Here is an 18,679-nt window from a genome sequence, read left to right as displayed (position 1 = left end):
TCTACACTGTCCCCATCTAACACTCCCAGGACAGGTACAGCACGGCGTTAGATACAGAGTAAAGGTCCCTCTACACCGTCCCCATCAAACACTCCCAGGACAGGTACAGCACGGGGTTAGATACAGAGTAAAGCTCTCTCTACACTGTCCCCATCAAACACTCCCAGGACAGGTACAGCACGGGGTTAGATACAGAGTAGATCTCCCTCTACACTGTCCCCACCAAACACTCCCAGGACAGGTACAGCACGGGGTTAGATACAGAGTAAAGGTCCCTCTACACCGTCCCCATCAAACACTCCCAGGACAGGTACAGCACGGGGTTAGATACAGAGTAGATCTCCCTCTACACTGTCCCCACCAAACACTCCCAGGACAGGTACAGCACGGGGTTATATGCACCCCCCTCCCCTCAAATATCCCACTATCCTCAGTGCCCGTGATGGGATTCGCACCTATCCCGTGTGGGAATCCTCTACCCTGAACCAGAGGCAGCACCTTGAGCAGAGAGAAGAGGCGGGGGGAGTGGAGGGGGGTGGGTGGAATTTGCAGAAACGAAGTCCTCCCCAGTCGAATAGTCCAAGCTGATTCCTGTCTATTTCAGGGGCTGGAACGGGCACAGTGCTGGAATGGCGAGCCCCTCTTTGTCTCAGTTGCTGCCTCGGTCTGGCTGAATCCCGAGTGGGAGGTGGGATCTGCCGCTCGACCCCTCCGATGCCCACCGGTGTCCCTTTCCAAAGGTGTGGCACAGGCTCCTCGCTCAGCCTGATTCCCCCTCTCCCGACCCACAGGGGGATGGGGGTCAGGCACTGCCATTGCCCCCGCCCCACAGCCCCCCGCTACCCACCCCCAGAACCCCCCCTGCACCCCTCCTCCCGGACAGGCAGGGATGAGGTCTGAGTATGCCGGGTTCTGTGACCCCCTCAGAGCGGGTAACCCCTGACCCCTCCTGGGGACGATGGCTGCCAGCGGCTCTGCCCCGGATCTTCACGATCGTGAACCTTCGTTATTCCTACTCCAGCCCTCTTACTGCCGCCCACACTTGCCCATCCCTAATTGCCCCCCCTTGAGAAGGTGGGGGGGGGGGTGTGAGCCGCCTTCTTGAGCTGCTGCAGTCCCTGTGTGGTGTAGGTACACCCACCGCGCTGTTAGGGAGGGTGTTCCAGGATTGTGTCCCGTGTGGTGTAGGTACACCCACCGTGCTGTTAGGGAGGGAGTTCCAGGATTGTGTCCCCGTGTGGTGTAGGTACACCCACCGTGCTGTTAGGGAGGGAGTTCCAGGATTGTGTCCCGTGTGGTGTAGGTACACCCACCGTGCTGTTAGGGAGGGAGTTCCAGGATTGTGTCCGTGTGCCGTAGGTACACCCACCGCGCTGTTAGGGAGGGAGTTCCAGGATTGTGTCCGTGTGGTGTAGGTACACCCACCGTGCTGTTAGGGAGGGAGTTCCAGGATTGTGTCCGTGTGGTGTAGGTACACCCACCGCGCTGTTAGGGAGGGAGTTCCAGGATTGTGTCCGTGTGGTGTAGGTACACCCACCGTGCTGTTAGGGAGGGAGTTCCAGGATTGTGTCCCGTGTGGTGTAGGTACACCCACCGCGCTGTTAGGGAGGGAGTTCCAGGATTTTGTCCCGTGTGGTGTAGGTACACCCACCGCGCTGTTAGGGAGGGAGTTCCAGGATTGTGTCCGTGTGGTGTAGGTACACCCACCGTGCTGTTAGGGAGGGAGTTCCAGGATTGTGTCTGTGTGGTGTAGGTACACCCACCGTGCTGTTAGGGAGGGAGTTCCAGGATTGTGTCCGTGTGTTGTAGGTACACCCACCGTGCTGTTAGGGAGGGAGTTCCAGGATTGTGTCTGTGTGGTGTAGGTACACCCACCGTGCTGTTAGGGAGGGAGTTCCAGGATTGTGTCCGTGTGGTGTAGGTACACCCACCGTGCTGTTAGGGAGGGAGTTCCAGGATTGTGTCCGTGTGGTGTAGGTACACCCACCGTGCTGTTAGGGAGGGAGTTCCAGGATTGTGTCCGTGTGGTGTAGGTACACCCACCGTGCTGTTAGGGAGGGAGTTCCAGGATTGTGTCCCCGTGTGGTGTAGGTACACCCACCGTGCTGTTAGGGAGGGAGTTCCAGGATTGTGTCCCCGTGTGGTGTAGGTACACCCACCGTGCTGTTAGGGAGGGAGTTCCAGGATTGTGTCCCCGTGTGGTGTAGGTACACCCACCGTGCTGTTAGGGAGGGAGTTCCAGGATTGTGTCCCCGTGTGGTGTAGGTACACCCACCGTGCTGTTAGGGAGGGAGTTCCAGGATTGTGTCCGTGTGGTGTAGGTACACCCACCGTGCTGTTAGGGAGGGAGTTCCAGGATTTTGTCCCGTGTGGTGTAGGTACACCCACCGTGCTGTTAGGGAGGGAGTTCCAGGATTGTGTCCGTGTGGTGTAGGTACACCCACCGCGCTGTTAGGGAGGGAGTTCCAGGATTGGGTCCCCGTGTGGTGTAGGTACACCCACCGTGCTGTTAGGGAGGGAGTTCCAGGATTGTGTCCCGTGTGGTGTAGGTACACCCACCGCGCTGTTAGGGAGAGAGTTCCAGGATTGTGTCCGTGTGGTGTAGGTACACCCACCGTGCTGTTAGGGAGGGAGTTCCAGGATTGTGTCCCGTGTGGTGTAGGTACACCCACCGTGCTGTTAGGGAGGGAGTTCCAGGATTGTGTCCCCGTGTGGTGTAGGTACACCCACCGTGCTGTTAGGGAGGGAGTTCCAGGATTGTGTCCCGTGTGGTGTAGGTACACCCACCGCGCTGTTAGGGAGGGAGTTCCAGGATTGTGTCCGTGTGGTGTAGGTACACCCACCGTGCTGTTAGGGAGGGAGTTCCAGGATTGTGTCCGTGTGGTGTAGGTACACCCACCGTGCTGTTAGGGAGGGAGTTCCAGGATTGTGTCCGTGTGGTGTAGGTACACCCACCGCGCTGTTAGGGAGGGAGTTCCAGGATTGTGTCTGTGTGGTGTAGGTACACCCACCGTGCTGTTAGGGAGGGAGTTCCAGGATTGTGTCCGTGTGGTGTAGGTACACCCACCGCGCTGTTAGGGAGGGAGTTCCAGGATTGTGTCCCCGTGTGGTGTAGGTACACCCACCGTGCTGTTAGGGAGGGAGTTCCAGGATTGTGTCCGTGTGGTGTAGGTACACCCACCGCGCTGTTAGGGAGGGAGTTCCAGGATTGTGTCCCCGTGTGGTGTAGGTACACCCACCGTGCTGTTAGGGAGGGAGTTCCAGGATTGTGTCCCGTGTGGTGTAGGTACACCCACCGCGCTGTTAGGGAGGGAGTTCCAGGATTGTGTCCCCGTGTGGTGTAGGTACACCCACCGTGCTGTTAGGGAGGGAGTTCCAGGATTGTGTCCGTGTGGTGTAGGTACACCCACCGTGCTGTTAGGGAGGGAGTTCCAGGATTGTGTCCGTGTGGTGTAGGTACACCCACTGTGCTGTTAGGGAGGGAGTTCCAGGATTGTGTCCGTGTGGTGTAGGTACTCCCACCGTGCTGTTAGGGAGGGAGTTCCAGGATTGTGTCCGTGTGGTGTAGGTACACCCACTGTGCTGTTAGGGAGGGAGTTCCAGGATTGTGTCCGTGTGGTGTAGGTACTCCCACCGTGCTGTTAGGGAGGGAGTTCCAGGATTGTGTCCGTGTGGTGTAGGTACACCCACCGCGCTGTTAGGGAGGGAGTTCCAGGATTGTGTCCGTGTGGTGTAGGTACACCCACCGTGCTGTTAGGGAGGGAGTTCCAGGATTGTGTCCCCGTGTGGTGTAGGTACACCCACCGCGCTGTTAGGGAGGGAGTTCCAGGATTGTGTCCGTGTGGTGTAGGTACACCCACCGTGCTGTTAGGGAGGGAGTTCCAGGATTGTGTCCCCGTGTGGTGTAGGTACACCCACCGCGCTGTTAGGGAGGGAGTTCCAGGATTGTGTCCCGTGTGGTGTAGGTACACCCACCACGCTGTTAGGGAGGGAGTTCCAGGATTGTGTCCGTGTGGTGTAGGTACACCCACCGTGCTGTTAGGGAGGGAGTTCCAGGATTGTGTCCGTGTGGTGTAGGTACACCCACCGTGCTGTTAGGGAGGGAGTTCCAGGATTGTGTCCGTGTGGTGTAGGTACACCCACCGCGCTGTTAGGGAGGGAGTTCCAGGATTGTGTCCCCGTGTGGTGTAGGTACACCCACCGTGCTGTTAGGGAGGGAGTTCCAGGATTGTGTCCCCGTGTGGTGTAGGTACACCCACCGTGCTGTTAGGGAGGAAGTTCCAGGATTTTGACCCAGCGACAGTGAAGGAACGGCTGATATATTTCCAAGTCGGGATGGCGAGGGGCTCGGAGGGGAACTTGCAGGTGGTGGGTGTTCCCCATGTGTCTGCTGCCCTTGTCCTTCTAGGTGGTAGAGGTGGTGGGTTTGGGCGGCGCTGTCGAAGGAGCCTTGGCGAGTTGCTGCAGTGCATCTTGTAGATGGTACACACACTGCTGCCCCTGTGCGTCGGTGGTGGAGGGAGTGAATGTTTGTGGATGGGGGGCTGATCAAGCGGGGGCTGCTTTGTCCTGGACGGTGTCGAGCTTCTCGAGTGTTGTGGGAGCCACACTCATCCAGGCAAGTGGGGAGTGTCCCATCACACTCCTGACTTGTGCCTTGTAGATGGTGGACAGGCTTTGGGGGGAGTCAGGAGGTGAGTTACTCTCTGCAGGATTCCCAGCCTCTGAGCTGCTCTTGTAGCCACAGTGTTTATATGGCTGGGTCCAGTTCAGTTTCTGGCTGAATACTGAGAGCTGGTGAATTTATTGCCTGGCCCATTTGCTGATTTCCAATCAGTTTGTTTAAATGATTGTGTCTTGGATTTTGTTTGATGAATATAATGAGGGGGAGTTTTAATGGAAAGTTTAGAAAGTTTAATTCTCAGTCAGAGGGAAGGGCTGGATTTGCTGTGAGAAAGTTTCTTTTGCAGTGAGAGAGTTGTTGGAGGGGGAAGGGCTGCTGACAGCCCCTTTAAAAAAGTTCCGCCAACTTTTATTTCTGAGCCTCCGACAGCATCTCCACCACCACACCCCCCCCCCCCCCCCCCCCCCGCCTCCTACCGCTTTCCCTTTAAGAGCCGAGTTTTGGGCTAAAGTTCAGGCGGCTGGCTAAAGTTTGCATTGTGGGAAGGAGGAGGACTTCCGTAAGTCTCCCGACTTCCGAGAGTCTGAGAGAGAGAGAAAGACTCTGGGTGGGTGGGAGAGAGGGAGGGAGAGAGAGAGAGAGAGACTGGGAGGGAGGGAGGGAGAGAGAGAGAGTGAGAGAGAGAGAGAGAGAGAGAAACTGAGGGAGGGAGAGAGAGAGAGAGAGACTGGGAGGGAGGGAGGGAGAGAGAGAGAGTGAGAGAGAGAGAGAGAGAGAGAAACTGAGGGAGGGAGAGAGAGAGAGAGAGACTGGGAGGGAGGGAGGGAGAGAGAGAGAGTGAGAGAGAGAGAGAGAGAGAGAAACTGAGGGAGGGAGAGAGAGAGAGAGAGACTGGGAGGGAGGGAGGGAGAGAGAGAGAGTGAGAGAGAGAGAGAGAGAGAGAAACTGAGGGAGGGAGAGAGAGAGAGAGAGACTGGGAGGGAGGGAGGGAGAGAGAGAGAGTGAGAGAGAGAGAGAGAGAGAAACTGAGGGAGGGAGAGAGAGAGAGAGAGAGGGAGAGAGACTGTGGGAGGGAGAGAGAGAAACTGAGGGAGGGAGAGAGAGAAACTGAGGGAGGGAGAGAGAGAAACTGAGGGAGGGAGAGAGAGAGACTGTGGGAGGGAGAGAGAGAGACTGTGGGAGGGAGAGAGAGAGACTGTGGGAGGGAGAGAGAGAGACTGTGGGAGGGAGAGAGAGAGACTGTGGGAGGGAGAGAGAGAAACTGAGGGAGGGAGAGAGAGAGACTGTGGGAGGGAGAGAGAGAAACTGAGGGAGGGAGAGAGAGAGACTGTGGGAGGGAGAGAGAGAAACTGAGGGAGGGAGAGAGAGAGACTGTGGGAGGGAGAGAGAGAGACTGTGGGAGGGAGAGAGAGAAACTGAGGGAGGGAGAGAGAGAAACTGAGGGAGGGAGAGAGAGAAACTGAGGGAGGGAGAGAGAGAAACTGAGGGAGGGAGAGAGAGAAACTGAGGGAGGGAGAGAGAGAGACTGTGGGAGGGAGAGAGAGAAACTGAGGGAGGGAGAGAGAGAGACTGTGGGAGGGAGAGAGAGAAACTGAGGGAGGGAGAGAGAGAGACTGTGGGAGGGAGAGAGAGAAACTGAGGGAGGGAGAGAGAGAAACTGAGGGAGGGAGAGAGAGAGACTGTGGGAGGGAGAGAGAGAGACTGTGGGAGGGAGAGAGAGAAACTGAGGGAGGGAGAGAGAGAAACTGAGGGAGGGAGAGAGAGAAACTGAGGGAGGGAGAGAGAGAAACTGAGGGAGGGAGAGAGAGAAACTGAGGGAGGGAGAGAGAGAAACTGAGGGAGGGAGAGAGAGAGACTGTGGGAGGGAGAGAGAGAAACTGAGGGAGGGAGAGAGAGAGACTGTGGGAGGGAGAGAGAGAAACTGTGGGAGGGAGAGAGAGAGACTGTGGGAGGGAGAGAGAGAAACTGAGGGAGGGAGAGAGAGAGACTGTGGGAGGGAGAGAGAGAGACTGTGGGAGGGAGAGAGAGAAACTGAGGGAGGGAGAGAGAGAAACTGAGGGAGGGAGAGAGAGAAACTGAGGGAGGGAGAGAGAGAAACTGAGGGAGGGAGAGAGAGAAACTGAGGGAGGGAGAGAGAGAGACTGAGAGAAGGAGGGAGAGAGGGACTGAGGGAAGGAGGGAGAGAGAGAGAGACTGTGGGAGAGAGAGAGAGAGAGACTGAAGGAGGGAGAGAGAGAGAAACTGAGAGAAGGAGGGAGGGAGAGAGAGACTGAGGGGAAGAGACAGAGATTGAGGGAGGGAAACTGGGAGGGAGAGAGAGAAACTGAGAGAAGGAGGGAGAGAGGGACTGAGGGAAGGAGGGAGAGTGAGAGAGAGACTGTGGGAGAGAGAGAGAGAGACAGAAACAGGGAGAGAGAGAGAGAGAGAGAGAGACAGACAGACTGTGGGAGGGATAGAGACAGTGGGAGAGAGAAACTGAGGGAGGGAGGGAGGGAGGGAGGGAGGGAGACCGAGGGAAAGGGAGAGACAGAGTGAGAGAGACGGGGAGAGCGGGATGGAGATGGGTGGACGCTCTTTCCGGCTGGTTTGACTGAGCTCCCAGTTGGTGTCGGGAGTGAGGGTGGGGGGGTCAGCATGTCTCCGCTGGGTACCCGCACCCTACCCTGCCACCTGCGGAGAGGCAGCTGCCTGCGGAGGGCTCTGCTGCTGGCCCTGGCCACCTACGGGGTCCGGAGGCTGCTCCCGGCGCTGTGGAGGGAGCTGCAGCGGGCGAGGAAGGGCGGGGGGGAGGGGCAGTCGGGGACCTCGCCGGCCTCGCCGGCCCTGAACCGGGAGTTCCTGGCGCAGCTGTGGGCCCTGCTGCGGGTACTGTTCCCCAGGCTGTTGAGCCGCGAGCTGGGCCTGCTGGCCTTGCACTCGGGGGCCCTGGTCTCGCGCACCTTCCTGTCCGTTTACGTGGCTCAGCTGGACGGCAAGATGGTCAAGAGCATCGTCCAGAAGGAGCCGCGCGGGTTCGCCTGGGAGCTGGCCAAGTGGCTGGTCATCGCTGTCCCGGCCACCTTCGTCAACAGCGCCATCCGGTACCTGGAGGGCAAGCTGGCGCTGGCCTTCCGGACCAGGCTGGTCGACCAGGCCTACGGCCTCTACTTCCGGCGCCAGACCTACTACCGGATCAGCACCATGGACGGCCGGCTGGCCAACACCGACCAGTCGCTGACCGAGGACCTCCTGGCCTTCTCGGCCTCGGTGGCCCACCTCTACTCCAACCTGACCAAGCCCGTGCTGGACGTCCTGGTCAACAGCTACACCCTCCTGAGGGCCGCCCGCGCCAAGGGGGCCGCCGTCTCCGGCTCCACCGCGGTGGCCGGCCTGGCCGTGCTGCTGACGGCCGAGCTCCTGCGCCGCTTCTCGCCCCGCTTCGGGGGGCTGGCGGCCGAGGAGGCCCGGCGCCGGGGGAGGCTGCGCCACGCCCACGCCCGGCTGGCCGCCAACGCCGAGGAGGTCGCCTTCTACCGGGGGCACAAGGTGGGCGGGGCGAAGGGGCGGTGGGAGGGAGGGAGGGAGGTTTGGGGGGGTGGGGGCGGTTTGAGGGTGGGACCCTCGCCCTCTATCCTCCTCTCCCCCCTCCCCCAACAACGTCGACGATCGGCTTCACTATTCGACCACGCCGGCATCACCCCCCCCACCCCCACCCCCACAGCGCCCTGTGTTACTGACTGTATCTCTACTGATGTTAATCCAGCTCCCTCACACTGTCACTCAGTAACCCCTCACCCCCAGTGCACTGTGTTACTGACTGTATCTCTACTGATGTTAATCCAGGTCGCTCACACTGTCACTCAGTAATGCCTCTCCCCCCCAGTACCCTGTGTTACTGACTGTATCTCTACTGATGTTAATCCAGCTCCCTCTCACTGTCACTCAGTAACCCCTCTCCCCCCCAGTGCCCTGTGTTACTGACTGTATCTCTACTGATGTTAATCCAGCTCCCTCACACTGTCACTCAGTAACGCCTCTCCCCCCCAGCGCGCGGTGTTACTGACAGTATCTCGACTGATGTTAATCCAGCTCCCTCACACTGTCACTCAGTAACCCCTCTCCCCCCAGCGCCCTGTGTTACTGACTGTATCTCTACTGATATTAATCCAGCTCCCTCACACTGTCACTCAGTAACCCCTCTCCTCCCAGCGCCCTGTGTTACTGACTGTATCTCTACTGATGTTAATCCAGCTCCCTCACATTGTCACTCAGTAACCCCTCTCCCCCAGCGCCCTGTGTTACTGACTGTATCTCTACTGATGTTAATCCAGCTCCCTCACACTGTCACTCAGTAACGCCTCTCCCCCCCAGCGCGCGGTGTTACTGACAGTATCTCGACTGATGTTAATCCAGCTCCCTCACACTGTCACTCAGTAACCCCTCTCCCCCAAGCGACCTGTGTTACTGACTGTATCTCTACTGATGTTAATCCAGCTCCCTCACACTGTCACTCAGTAACCCCTCTCCCCCCAGCGCCCTGTGTTACTGACTGTATCTATACTGATGTTAATCCAGCTCCCTCACACTGTCACTCAGTAACCCCTCTCCCCCCAGCACCCTGTGTTACTGACTGTATCTCTACTGATGTTAATCCAGCTCCCTCACACTGTCACTCAGTAACCCCTCTCCCCCCAGCGCCCTGTGTTACTGACTGTATCTCTACTGATGTTAATCCAGCTCCCTCACACTGTCACTCAGTAACCCATCTCTCTCCCCGCCACCCCCCCAGCCACTGCCGCAATCTGCGATTCCCCCCTCGGTTGACCACCGGCCTCTCCTCTCTCTGCAGGTGGAGTTGGCGATGTTACGGCGCTGTTACCGGGACCTGGCCTCTCAGATTAACCAGATCCTGGTCAAGAGGCTGTGGTATGTGATGTTGGAGCAGTTCCTGATGAAGTACGTGTGGAGTGCTTCTGGCCTTGTTATGGTCGCCATGCCTATCATCACGGCGACCGGCTACTCCGAGACCGGTAAGGGTGACGGCGGGGGAGGGGAGGTGGGGGGCGGGGGGTGCGCCTCTCCAGACACGGCGGTGGCACAGTGCGATCCCAGGCTCCAGCGGTTGTGGGGTGTGCCGCGGTGAGAGAGAGAGAGAGAGAGAGAGAGAGAGGGGTAAATCCTAGACACTGGAAGATTGGGGGAGCGCGAGAGAATGCCTGGACAGGAAGACAAGAGGAATAGACTGTTCGGCCCATCGAACCTGCTGCTCCATTCACTATGAACGTGGCTGATCTTGTGCTTCATCTCCCACTTTCCCACCCGCTCCCCCATATCCCTCGAATCTGAGATCAAAGGTCCATCCATCCCGGCCTTAAATGTCTTCATCTCAATGCCATCGCCTCTTGTTCCGCTAAACTCCAGAGAACATTGGCCCAATTCACTCAGCCCCTCGTCGTAGGACAACCCCCCTCCCCCCCTCCTCGTCCCAGGGACCAATCGAGTGAACCTTCTCTGTACCCGCCTCCGATGAGAGTCTATCCTTCCTTAAGTGTGGAGACCAAAACTGCGCACGGTTATTCCAGATGTGGTCTCACCAAAACCCAGCACAGCTGCAGCGAGACTTCTCTATTCCTGTACTCCAACCCCCTTTGCAATAAAGGCCAACGCACCATTTGCCTTCCTGATCGCTTGCTGCACCTGCAGGATAACTTTCTGTGTTCCTGGTACCAGCGCACCCAAGTCTCCCTGAATGTCAACTCTCACGGCTTTCTCGTCTTTTATAACACAGTCTGTTTTTCTATTCTTACGGACAAAGTGAATAACCTCACGCTTCCCCACATCACACTCCGTCCGCTATCTTGTTGCCTGCTCGTTTAACCCATCTATATCCCTTTGCAAACCCCTCTGTGTCCTCCCTGCAGCTTACCCTCCCCACCGGGCTTGGTATCATCAACAAACTGTGATGCACTGCTCTCCGTCTCTTCGTCTAACTCATTAATATAGATTGTTAATTGACTCTGGGATGAGGAGAGAGTGTCCAGCTGGGGGCAGTGGGGATCTCGGTGTGGGGGAGAAAGAGAGAGAGAGAGAGAGACAGTGAGAGACAGTGAGAGAGAGAGAGAGAGTGTGAAGGCCACGGGGGGAGAGAGAGAGAGAGAGTGTGAAGGCCACGGGGGGAGAGAGAGAGAGAGAGAGGGAGTGTGGAGGCCACAGGGAGAGAGAGAGAGAGAGAGAGAGAGAGTGTGAAGGCCACGGAGAGAGAGAGAGAGAGAGAGAGAGAGAGTGTGAAGGCCACAGGGAGAGAGAGAGAGAGAGAGAGAAAGTGTGGAGCCCACGGGGGGAGAGAGAGAGAGAGAGAGAGAGAAAGTGTGGAGCCCACGGGGAGAGAGAGAGAGAGAGAGAGAGAGAGAGAGAAAGTGTGGAGCCCACGGGGAGAGAGAGAGAGAGAGAAAGTGTGGAGCCCACAGGGAGAGAGAGAGAGAGAGAGAGAGAAAGTGTGGAGCCCACGGGGAGAGAGAGAGAGAGAGAGAGAGAGAGAGAGAGAAAGTGTGGAGCCCACGTGGAGAGAGAGAATGTGAAGGCCACGGGGAGAGAGAGAGAGAGAGAGAGAGAGAGAGAGTGTGGAGCCCACGGGGGGAGAGAGAGAGTGAATGTGTATAGCCCACAGGGAGAGAGGGTTAAGTCACCAGGGGCAGTGGGGGGGGGGGGGGGGGAGCGGTGAGGGAGTGCAGATACTGGAAAGATGACAGGCACAGGGCGATCCCGGTGTGAGGAAGGTTTGCATACCCTGTCGTGTGTCCCGCTCGCAGACTCGGAGGAATCGAAGCAGGCGGCGATGAAGAGGAAGGAGCAGGAGCTGGTCAGTGAGAGGACAGAGGCCTTCACTACTGCCCGCAACCTACTGGCCGCCACTGCCGATGCCACAGAGAGGATCATATCCTCATATAAGGAGGTGAGGTGGGATTGGTGGGGGGTAAGGGGGGTGGAACTTGGGGCTGAGGTGAGACGTCTGCGGGAAGCACATCTCGGATGAAACATTGGAGGCTTGAGTCGGGAGGGAACGGGTGGGGTTGGGTCACCTGTTGCCATTGGCGGGTCAGTCAGAGCTCAATTGCTCTATGGACCAGAAATGGGTATGTTGCCTGATTTAACCTGCCCTCCGTCTCCCCCTGCCCTGTCCAGCGATATAATGGTAGCCCACCGCCACCGCTTACCCCCTCCACACCCGTTGATGTTATATCCGTAAACAGAGCCGCCCGTGGCATTGCTCAGAGTGTGAGAACACACTGTTTACTCAGGGAATGACAAAAGTGCATTTATGGGGAGCCTTTGACTTGACACGAATAGAGGTGCCGTACCGTGAAATGTGTTCTGCTGCTGAGCAGCACACCGTTTGTTCCTCGCTGCGCCCTGGGTTAGGACACGCGGTGTAACGTGATGCGTCTCCCGGGGTCAGTCAGAGACTAATCGCTCCAAGGCAGGATCTGAGGCAACTGAGTCGGGGGTGGGGGTGGGGGGAGGGGGCTAACTTCTATGGGGTTTTCCTACCTGCCCCCTTGCCCCAGCCTTAGCTGAGGCAACAAGGCAGCGGTAAGAGGCAAAGACACTCCCTCGCCCCTCAAGAGGTTGTGCCAGTCCTCCTGGAATTTGATCCTCCAGCTGTGACTTGTTTGTCCTCTGGCGTTGCGGACGTTCCGATTTCTCTTGGAACAGGACTTGCCCTGGAGTCAGCAACCTGAGGGTAAAGTCCCGTTCGAAAGGGGAGGGGGGTTTGAAATGGGATTGCGCTGCTCTGTCGATTGACGAAGCGAACGCCGTTACCTTTCCCCCTTCAGATAACGGAGTTGGCCGGTTACACGGCGCGGGTGCACGAAATGTTCCAGGTATTCCAGGACGTCCAGTCCGGAGTCTACAAACGCTCCACAGAGGCAGAGGCCAAGGATCAGAAAAAGCAAGAGGCCGAAATCGTTCGGGGCGTTCGGATAGAGGGGCCTCTGGAGATTAAAGGTACCGGGAGCGTTTGATGGGGACGGTGGAGAGGGAGCTTTACTCTGTATCTAACCCCGTGCTGTAACTGTCCTGGGAGCGTTTGATGGGGACGGTGTAGAATGGTGAGGGGAGGGTGTGTGGTGGGTCTCCCCTCTGTGGTCACTGTCTTGACTCTGTAACCAGGATGACCAATTCTCCCTCTCCCTCTCTCTCTCTCCCTCTCTCTCTCTCCCTCTCTCTCTCTCTCTCTCTCTCTCTCCCTCTCTCTCCCTCTCTCTCTCTCCCTCTCTCTCTATCTCTCTCTCCTCAGGCCAAGTGATTGACGTGGAACATGGAATCATTTGCGAAAATCTCCCCATCATCACTCCGACGGGAGACGTGGTGGTGGCCAGCCTCAACATCCGGGTAAGGATGGTGCACAAAGCACCGGGTTGGGATCTTCCTGTGCGTCATTGAACTGTCCGCTCGGCCTCTCTGGCCCTCCGGTTGGGGCGGGTTTCTCCGAGGAGTTCCGGGAGCGGGGCAGGCGTCCAGAGGCCCTGGCTGCGACCTGTCACCCGAGTCCCAGTTCCAAGGCGGCCGCCTAGCGGCGTGATATTCGACTTGGGAAGGCATCACGGCAGAGCTCTTGGGCTGAGAGACGCGCTGAAGCATCTCAGCCCACTGCCCGCCCAGGGGAGGGGGGTGCGGTGTGGGGTGAGGACGATTGTGGCTCCTGCCCCGCCCGGCAGCAAGGGAGCTGGGCTCGGAAGGGGGAGACCCGGGATCGACCTGTGTAAAGCGCCGGCCTCAGTTGCAGACGAGGCAGCGATCGAGCGCCTTTCCCCTTCGCCTTTTCTCTCTGACCCCTGTCTTCCTGTTTACTGTCTCCCCCACCCCCACCAACACGCTCCCCCCACCCACCCCCACCCCGGCAGGTGGAGACTGGGATGCACCTCCTCATCACCGGACCCAACGGATGTGGGAAGAGTTCGTTATTCCGGATCCTGAGCGGTTTGTGGCCGGTTTACAATGGGGTGGTTTATAAACCACCCCCCACACAAATGTTCTATATTCCCCAGAGGTGCGTATTCCACACCCTGCAGGGGCAGCTATATACCCCGCACCCCTCAATGTAACACTCTGATATACCCCGCACCCCTCACTGTAACACTCTGATATACCCCGCACCCCTCACTGTAACACTCTGATATATCCCACACCCCTCACTGTAACACTCTGATATACTCTGCACCCCTCACTGTAACACTCTGATATACCCCGCACCCCTCACTGTAACACTCTGATATACCCCGCACCCCTCACTGTAACACTCTGATCTACCCCACACCCCTCACTGTAACACTCTGATATACCCCACACCCCTCACTGTAACACTCTGATATACCCCACACCCCTCACTGTAACACTCTGATATATCCCACACTGCTCACTGTAACACTCTGACATACCCCACACCACTCACTGTAACACTCTGATATATCCCACACCTCACACTGTAACACTCATATACCCCACATCCCTCGCTGTAACACTCTGATATACCGCACAACCCCTCACTGTAACACTCTGATATACCCCACACCCCTCACTGTAACACTCTGATATACCCCACACCCCTCACTGTAACACTCTGATATATCCCACAGCACACACTGCAACAATCATATACCTCACACCCCTCACTGGAAGACTCTGATATACCCCAAACCCTCACTGTAACACACTGATATATCCCACACCCCTCACACTAACACTCTGATATACACCACACCTCTCACTGTAACACTCTGTTATACCCCACAGCCCTCACTGTAACACTCTGTTATACCCCACAACCCTCACTGTAACACTGATATACAACACACCCCTCACTGTAACACTCTGATATATCTCACACCACTCACTGTAACACTCTGATATACCCCACAGTTTTCATTGTAACACTCTGATATACCCCACACCCTTCATTGTAACACTCTGATATACCCCACACCCTTCATTGTAACTCTCTGATATACCCCACACCCCTCACTGTAACACTCTGATATACCCCACACCCCTCACTGTAACACTCTGATATACCCCACACCCCTCACTGTAACACTCTGATATATCCCACACCCCTCACTGTAACACACTGATATACCCCACACCCCTCATTGTAACACTCCGATATATCATACACCCCTCACTGTAACATTCTGATATAGCCCACACCCCTCACTGTAACACTCTGATATAGCCCACACCCCTCACTGTAACACTCTGATATAGACCACACCCCTCACTGTAACACTGATATACCGCACACCCTTCATTGTAACACTGATATACCCCAAACCCTTCACTGTAACACTGATATACCCCACACCCTTCACTGTAACACTCTGATATACCCCACAGCCCTCACTGTAACACTCTGATATATCCCACACCCCTCACTGTAACACTCTGATATACCCCACACCCCTCACTGTAACACTCTGATATACCCCACACCCCTCACTGTAACACTCTGATATACCCCACACCCCTCACTGTAACACACTGATGTACCCCACACCCCTCACTGTAACACTCTGATATACCTCACACCCCTCACTGTAACACTCTGATATACCCCACACCCCTCACTGTAACACTCTGATATATCCCACACCCTTCACTGTAACACTCTGATATATCCCACACCCCTCACTGTAACACTCTGATCTAGCCCACACCCCTCACTGTAACACTCTGATATAGCCCACACCCCTCACTGTAACACTCTGATATAGCCCACACCCCTCACTGTAGCACTCTGATATACCCCGTAGCCATCACTGTAACACTGATATACCCCCCACCCCCTCACTGTAACACTGATATACCGCACACCCTTCGTTGTAACACTGATATACCCCACACCCTTCACTGTAACACTGATATACCGCACACCCTTCACTGTAAAACCTTGATATTTACCACACCCCTCACTGTAAGACTCTGATATACCCCACACCTCACACTGTAACACTGATATACCCCACACCCCTCAATGTAACACTCTGATATACCCCACACCCCTCACTGTAACACTCTGATATATCACACACCCCTCACTGTAACAGTCTGATATATCCCACACCCCTCACTGTAACACACTGATATACCCCACACCCCTCATTGTAACACTCTGATATATCATACACCCCTCACTGTAACACTCTGATATAGCCCACACCCCTCACTGTAACACTCTGATATAGCCCACACCCCTCACTGTAGCACTCTGATATAGACCACACCCCTCACTGTAACACTGATATACCGCACACCCTTCATTGTAACACTGATATACCCCACACCCTTCACTGTAACACTGATATACCCCACACCCTTCACTGTAACACTCTGATATACCCCACACCCCTCACTGTAACACTCTGATATATCCCACACCCCTCACTGTAACACTCTGATATACCCCACACCCCTCACTGTAACACTCTGATATACTCCACACCCCTCACTGTAACACACTGATGTACCCCACACCCCTCACTGTAACACTCTGATATACATCACAGCCCTCACTGTAACACTCTGATATACCCCACACCCCTCACTGTAACACTCAGATATATCCCACACCCCTCACTGTAACACTCTGATCTAGCCCACACCCCTCACTGTAACACTCTGATATAGCCCACACCCATCACTGTAACACTCTGATATAGCCCACACCCCTCACTGTAACACTCTGATATACCCCGTAGCCATCACTGTAACACTGATATAACCCCCACCCCCTCACTGTAACACTGATATACCGCACACCCTTCATTGTAACACTGATATACCCCACACCCTTTACTGTAACACTGATATACCCCACACCCTTCACTGTAACACCTTGATATTTACCACACCCCTCACTGTAACACTCTGATATACCCCACACCTCACACTGTAACACTGATATACCCCACACCCCTCAATGTAACACTCTGATATACCTGATAACCCTCACTGTAACACTCTGATATACCCCAAACCCATCACTGTACCACTCTGATATACCGCGCACCCCTCACTGTAACACTCTGATATACCCCGCACCCCTCACTGTAACACTCTGATATACCCGACACCCCTCACTGTAACACTCTGATATACCCGACACCCCTCACTGTAACACTCTGATATACCCCACACCCCTCACTGTAAGACTGATGTACACACCCCTCACTGTAACACTCTGATATACCCACACCCCTCACTGTAACACTCTGATATATCCCACACCCCTCACTGTAACACTCTGATATACCCCACACCACTCACTGTAACACTCTGATATATCCCACACCTCACACTGTAACACTCATATCCCCCACACCCCTGACTGTAACACTCTGATATACCCCACAACCCTCACTGTAACACTCTGATATAGCCCACACCCCTCACTGTAAACTGATATACCTCACACCCCTCACTGTAACACTCTGATATATCTCACACCCCTCACTGTAACACTCTGATATACCCCACACCCCTTACTGTAACACTCTGATATATCCCACACCCCTCACTGTAACACTGATATATCCCACACGCCTCACTGTAACAGTCTGATATACCCCACACCCCTCACTGTAACACTCTGATATACCCCACACCCCTCACTGTAACACTCTGATATATCCCACACCCTTCACTGTAACACTCTGATATATCCCACACCCCTCACTGTAACACTCTGATCTAGCCCACACCCCTCACTGTAACACTCTGATATAGCCCACACCCCTCACTGTAACACTCTGATATAGCCCACACCCCTCACTGTAGCACTCTGATATACCCCGTAGCCATCACTGTAACACTGATATACCCCCCACCCCCTCACTGTAACACTGATATACCGCACACCCTTCGTTGTAACACTGATATACCCCACACCCTTCACTGTAACACTGATATACCGCACACCCTTCACTGTAAAACCTTGATATTTACCACACCCCTCACTGTAAGACTCTGATATACCCCACACCTCACACTGTAACACTGATATACCCCACACCCCTCAATGTAACACTCTGATATACCCCACACCCCTCACTGTAACACTCTGATATATACCACACCCCTCACTGTAACAGTCTGATATATCCCACACCCCTCACTGTAACACACTGATATACCCCACACCCCTCATTGTAACACTCTGATATATCATACACCCCTCACTGTAACACTCTGATATAGCCCACACCCCTCACTGTAACACTCTGATATAGCCCACACCCCTCACTGTAACACTCTGATATAGACCACACCCCTCACTGTAACACTGATATACCCCACACCCTTCATTGTAACACTGATATACCCCACACCCTTCACTGTAACACTGATATACCCCACACCCTTCACTGTAACACTCTGATATACCCCACACCCCTCACTGTAACACTCTGATATATCCCACACCCCTCACTGTAACACTCTGATATACCCCACACCCCTCACTGTAACACTCTGATATACTCCACACCCCTCACTGTAACACACTGATGTACCCCACACCCCTCACTGTAACACTCTGATATACCTCACAGCCCTCACTGTAACACTCTGATATACCCCACACCCCTCACTGTAACACTCAGATATATCCCACACCCCTCACTGTAACACTCTGATCTAGCCCACACCCCTCACTGTAACACTCTGATATACCCCGTAGCCATCACTGTAACACTGATATAACCCCCACCCCCTCACTGTAACACTGATATACCGCACACCCTTCATTGTAACACTGATATACCCCACACCCCACACTCTAACACTGATATACCCCACACCCTTCACTGTAACACCTTGATATTTACCACACCCCTCACTGTAACACTCTGATATACCCCACACCTCACACTGTAACACTGATATACCCCACACCCCTCAATGTAACACTCTGATATACCTGATAACCCTCACTGTAACACTCTGATATACCCCAAACCCATCACTGTACCACTCTGATATACCGCGCACCCCTCACTGTAACACTCTGATATACCCCGC

General features: G+C 55.3%; 1 protein-coding gene across 1 annotated transcript; it reads left to right on the top strand.

Moving 5' to 3' along the window:
• Positions 1–7,143: 7,143 nt before the first annotated feature.
• LOC121274200 (ATP-binding cassette sub-family D member 1-like) lies at positions 7,144–13,655 on the top strand (the record flags this gene model as incomplete). Its single annotated transcript, XM_041181401.1, has 6 exons — positions 7,144–8,149; positions 9,453–9,633; positions 11,413–11,555; positions 12,439–12,610; positions 12,903–12,997; positions 13,510–13,655. Coding segments are annotated over exons 1-6 (1,628 nt in total), but the record flags the coding sequence as incomplete, so codon positions are not given.
• Positions 13,656–18,679: the final 5,024 nt, after the last annotated feature.

Source organism: Carcharodon carcharias, assembly GCF_017639515.1.
Source record: "Carcharodon carcharias isolate sCarCar2 chromosome 35 unlocalized genomic scaffold, sCarCar2.pri SUPER_35_unloc_18, whole genome shotgun sequence".
Lineage (NCBI taxonomy): Eukaryota > Metazoa > Chordata > Chondrichthyes > Lamniformes > Lamnidae > Carcharodon > Carcharodon carcharias.
The sequence above is the reverse complement of the archived record's forward strand: the minus strand, read 5'-3'. Positions and strand labels throughout refer to the sequence as shown.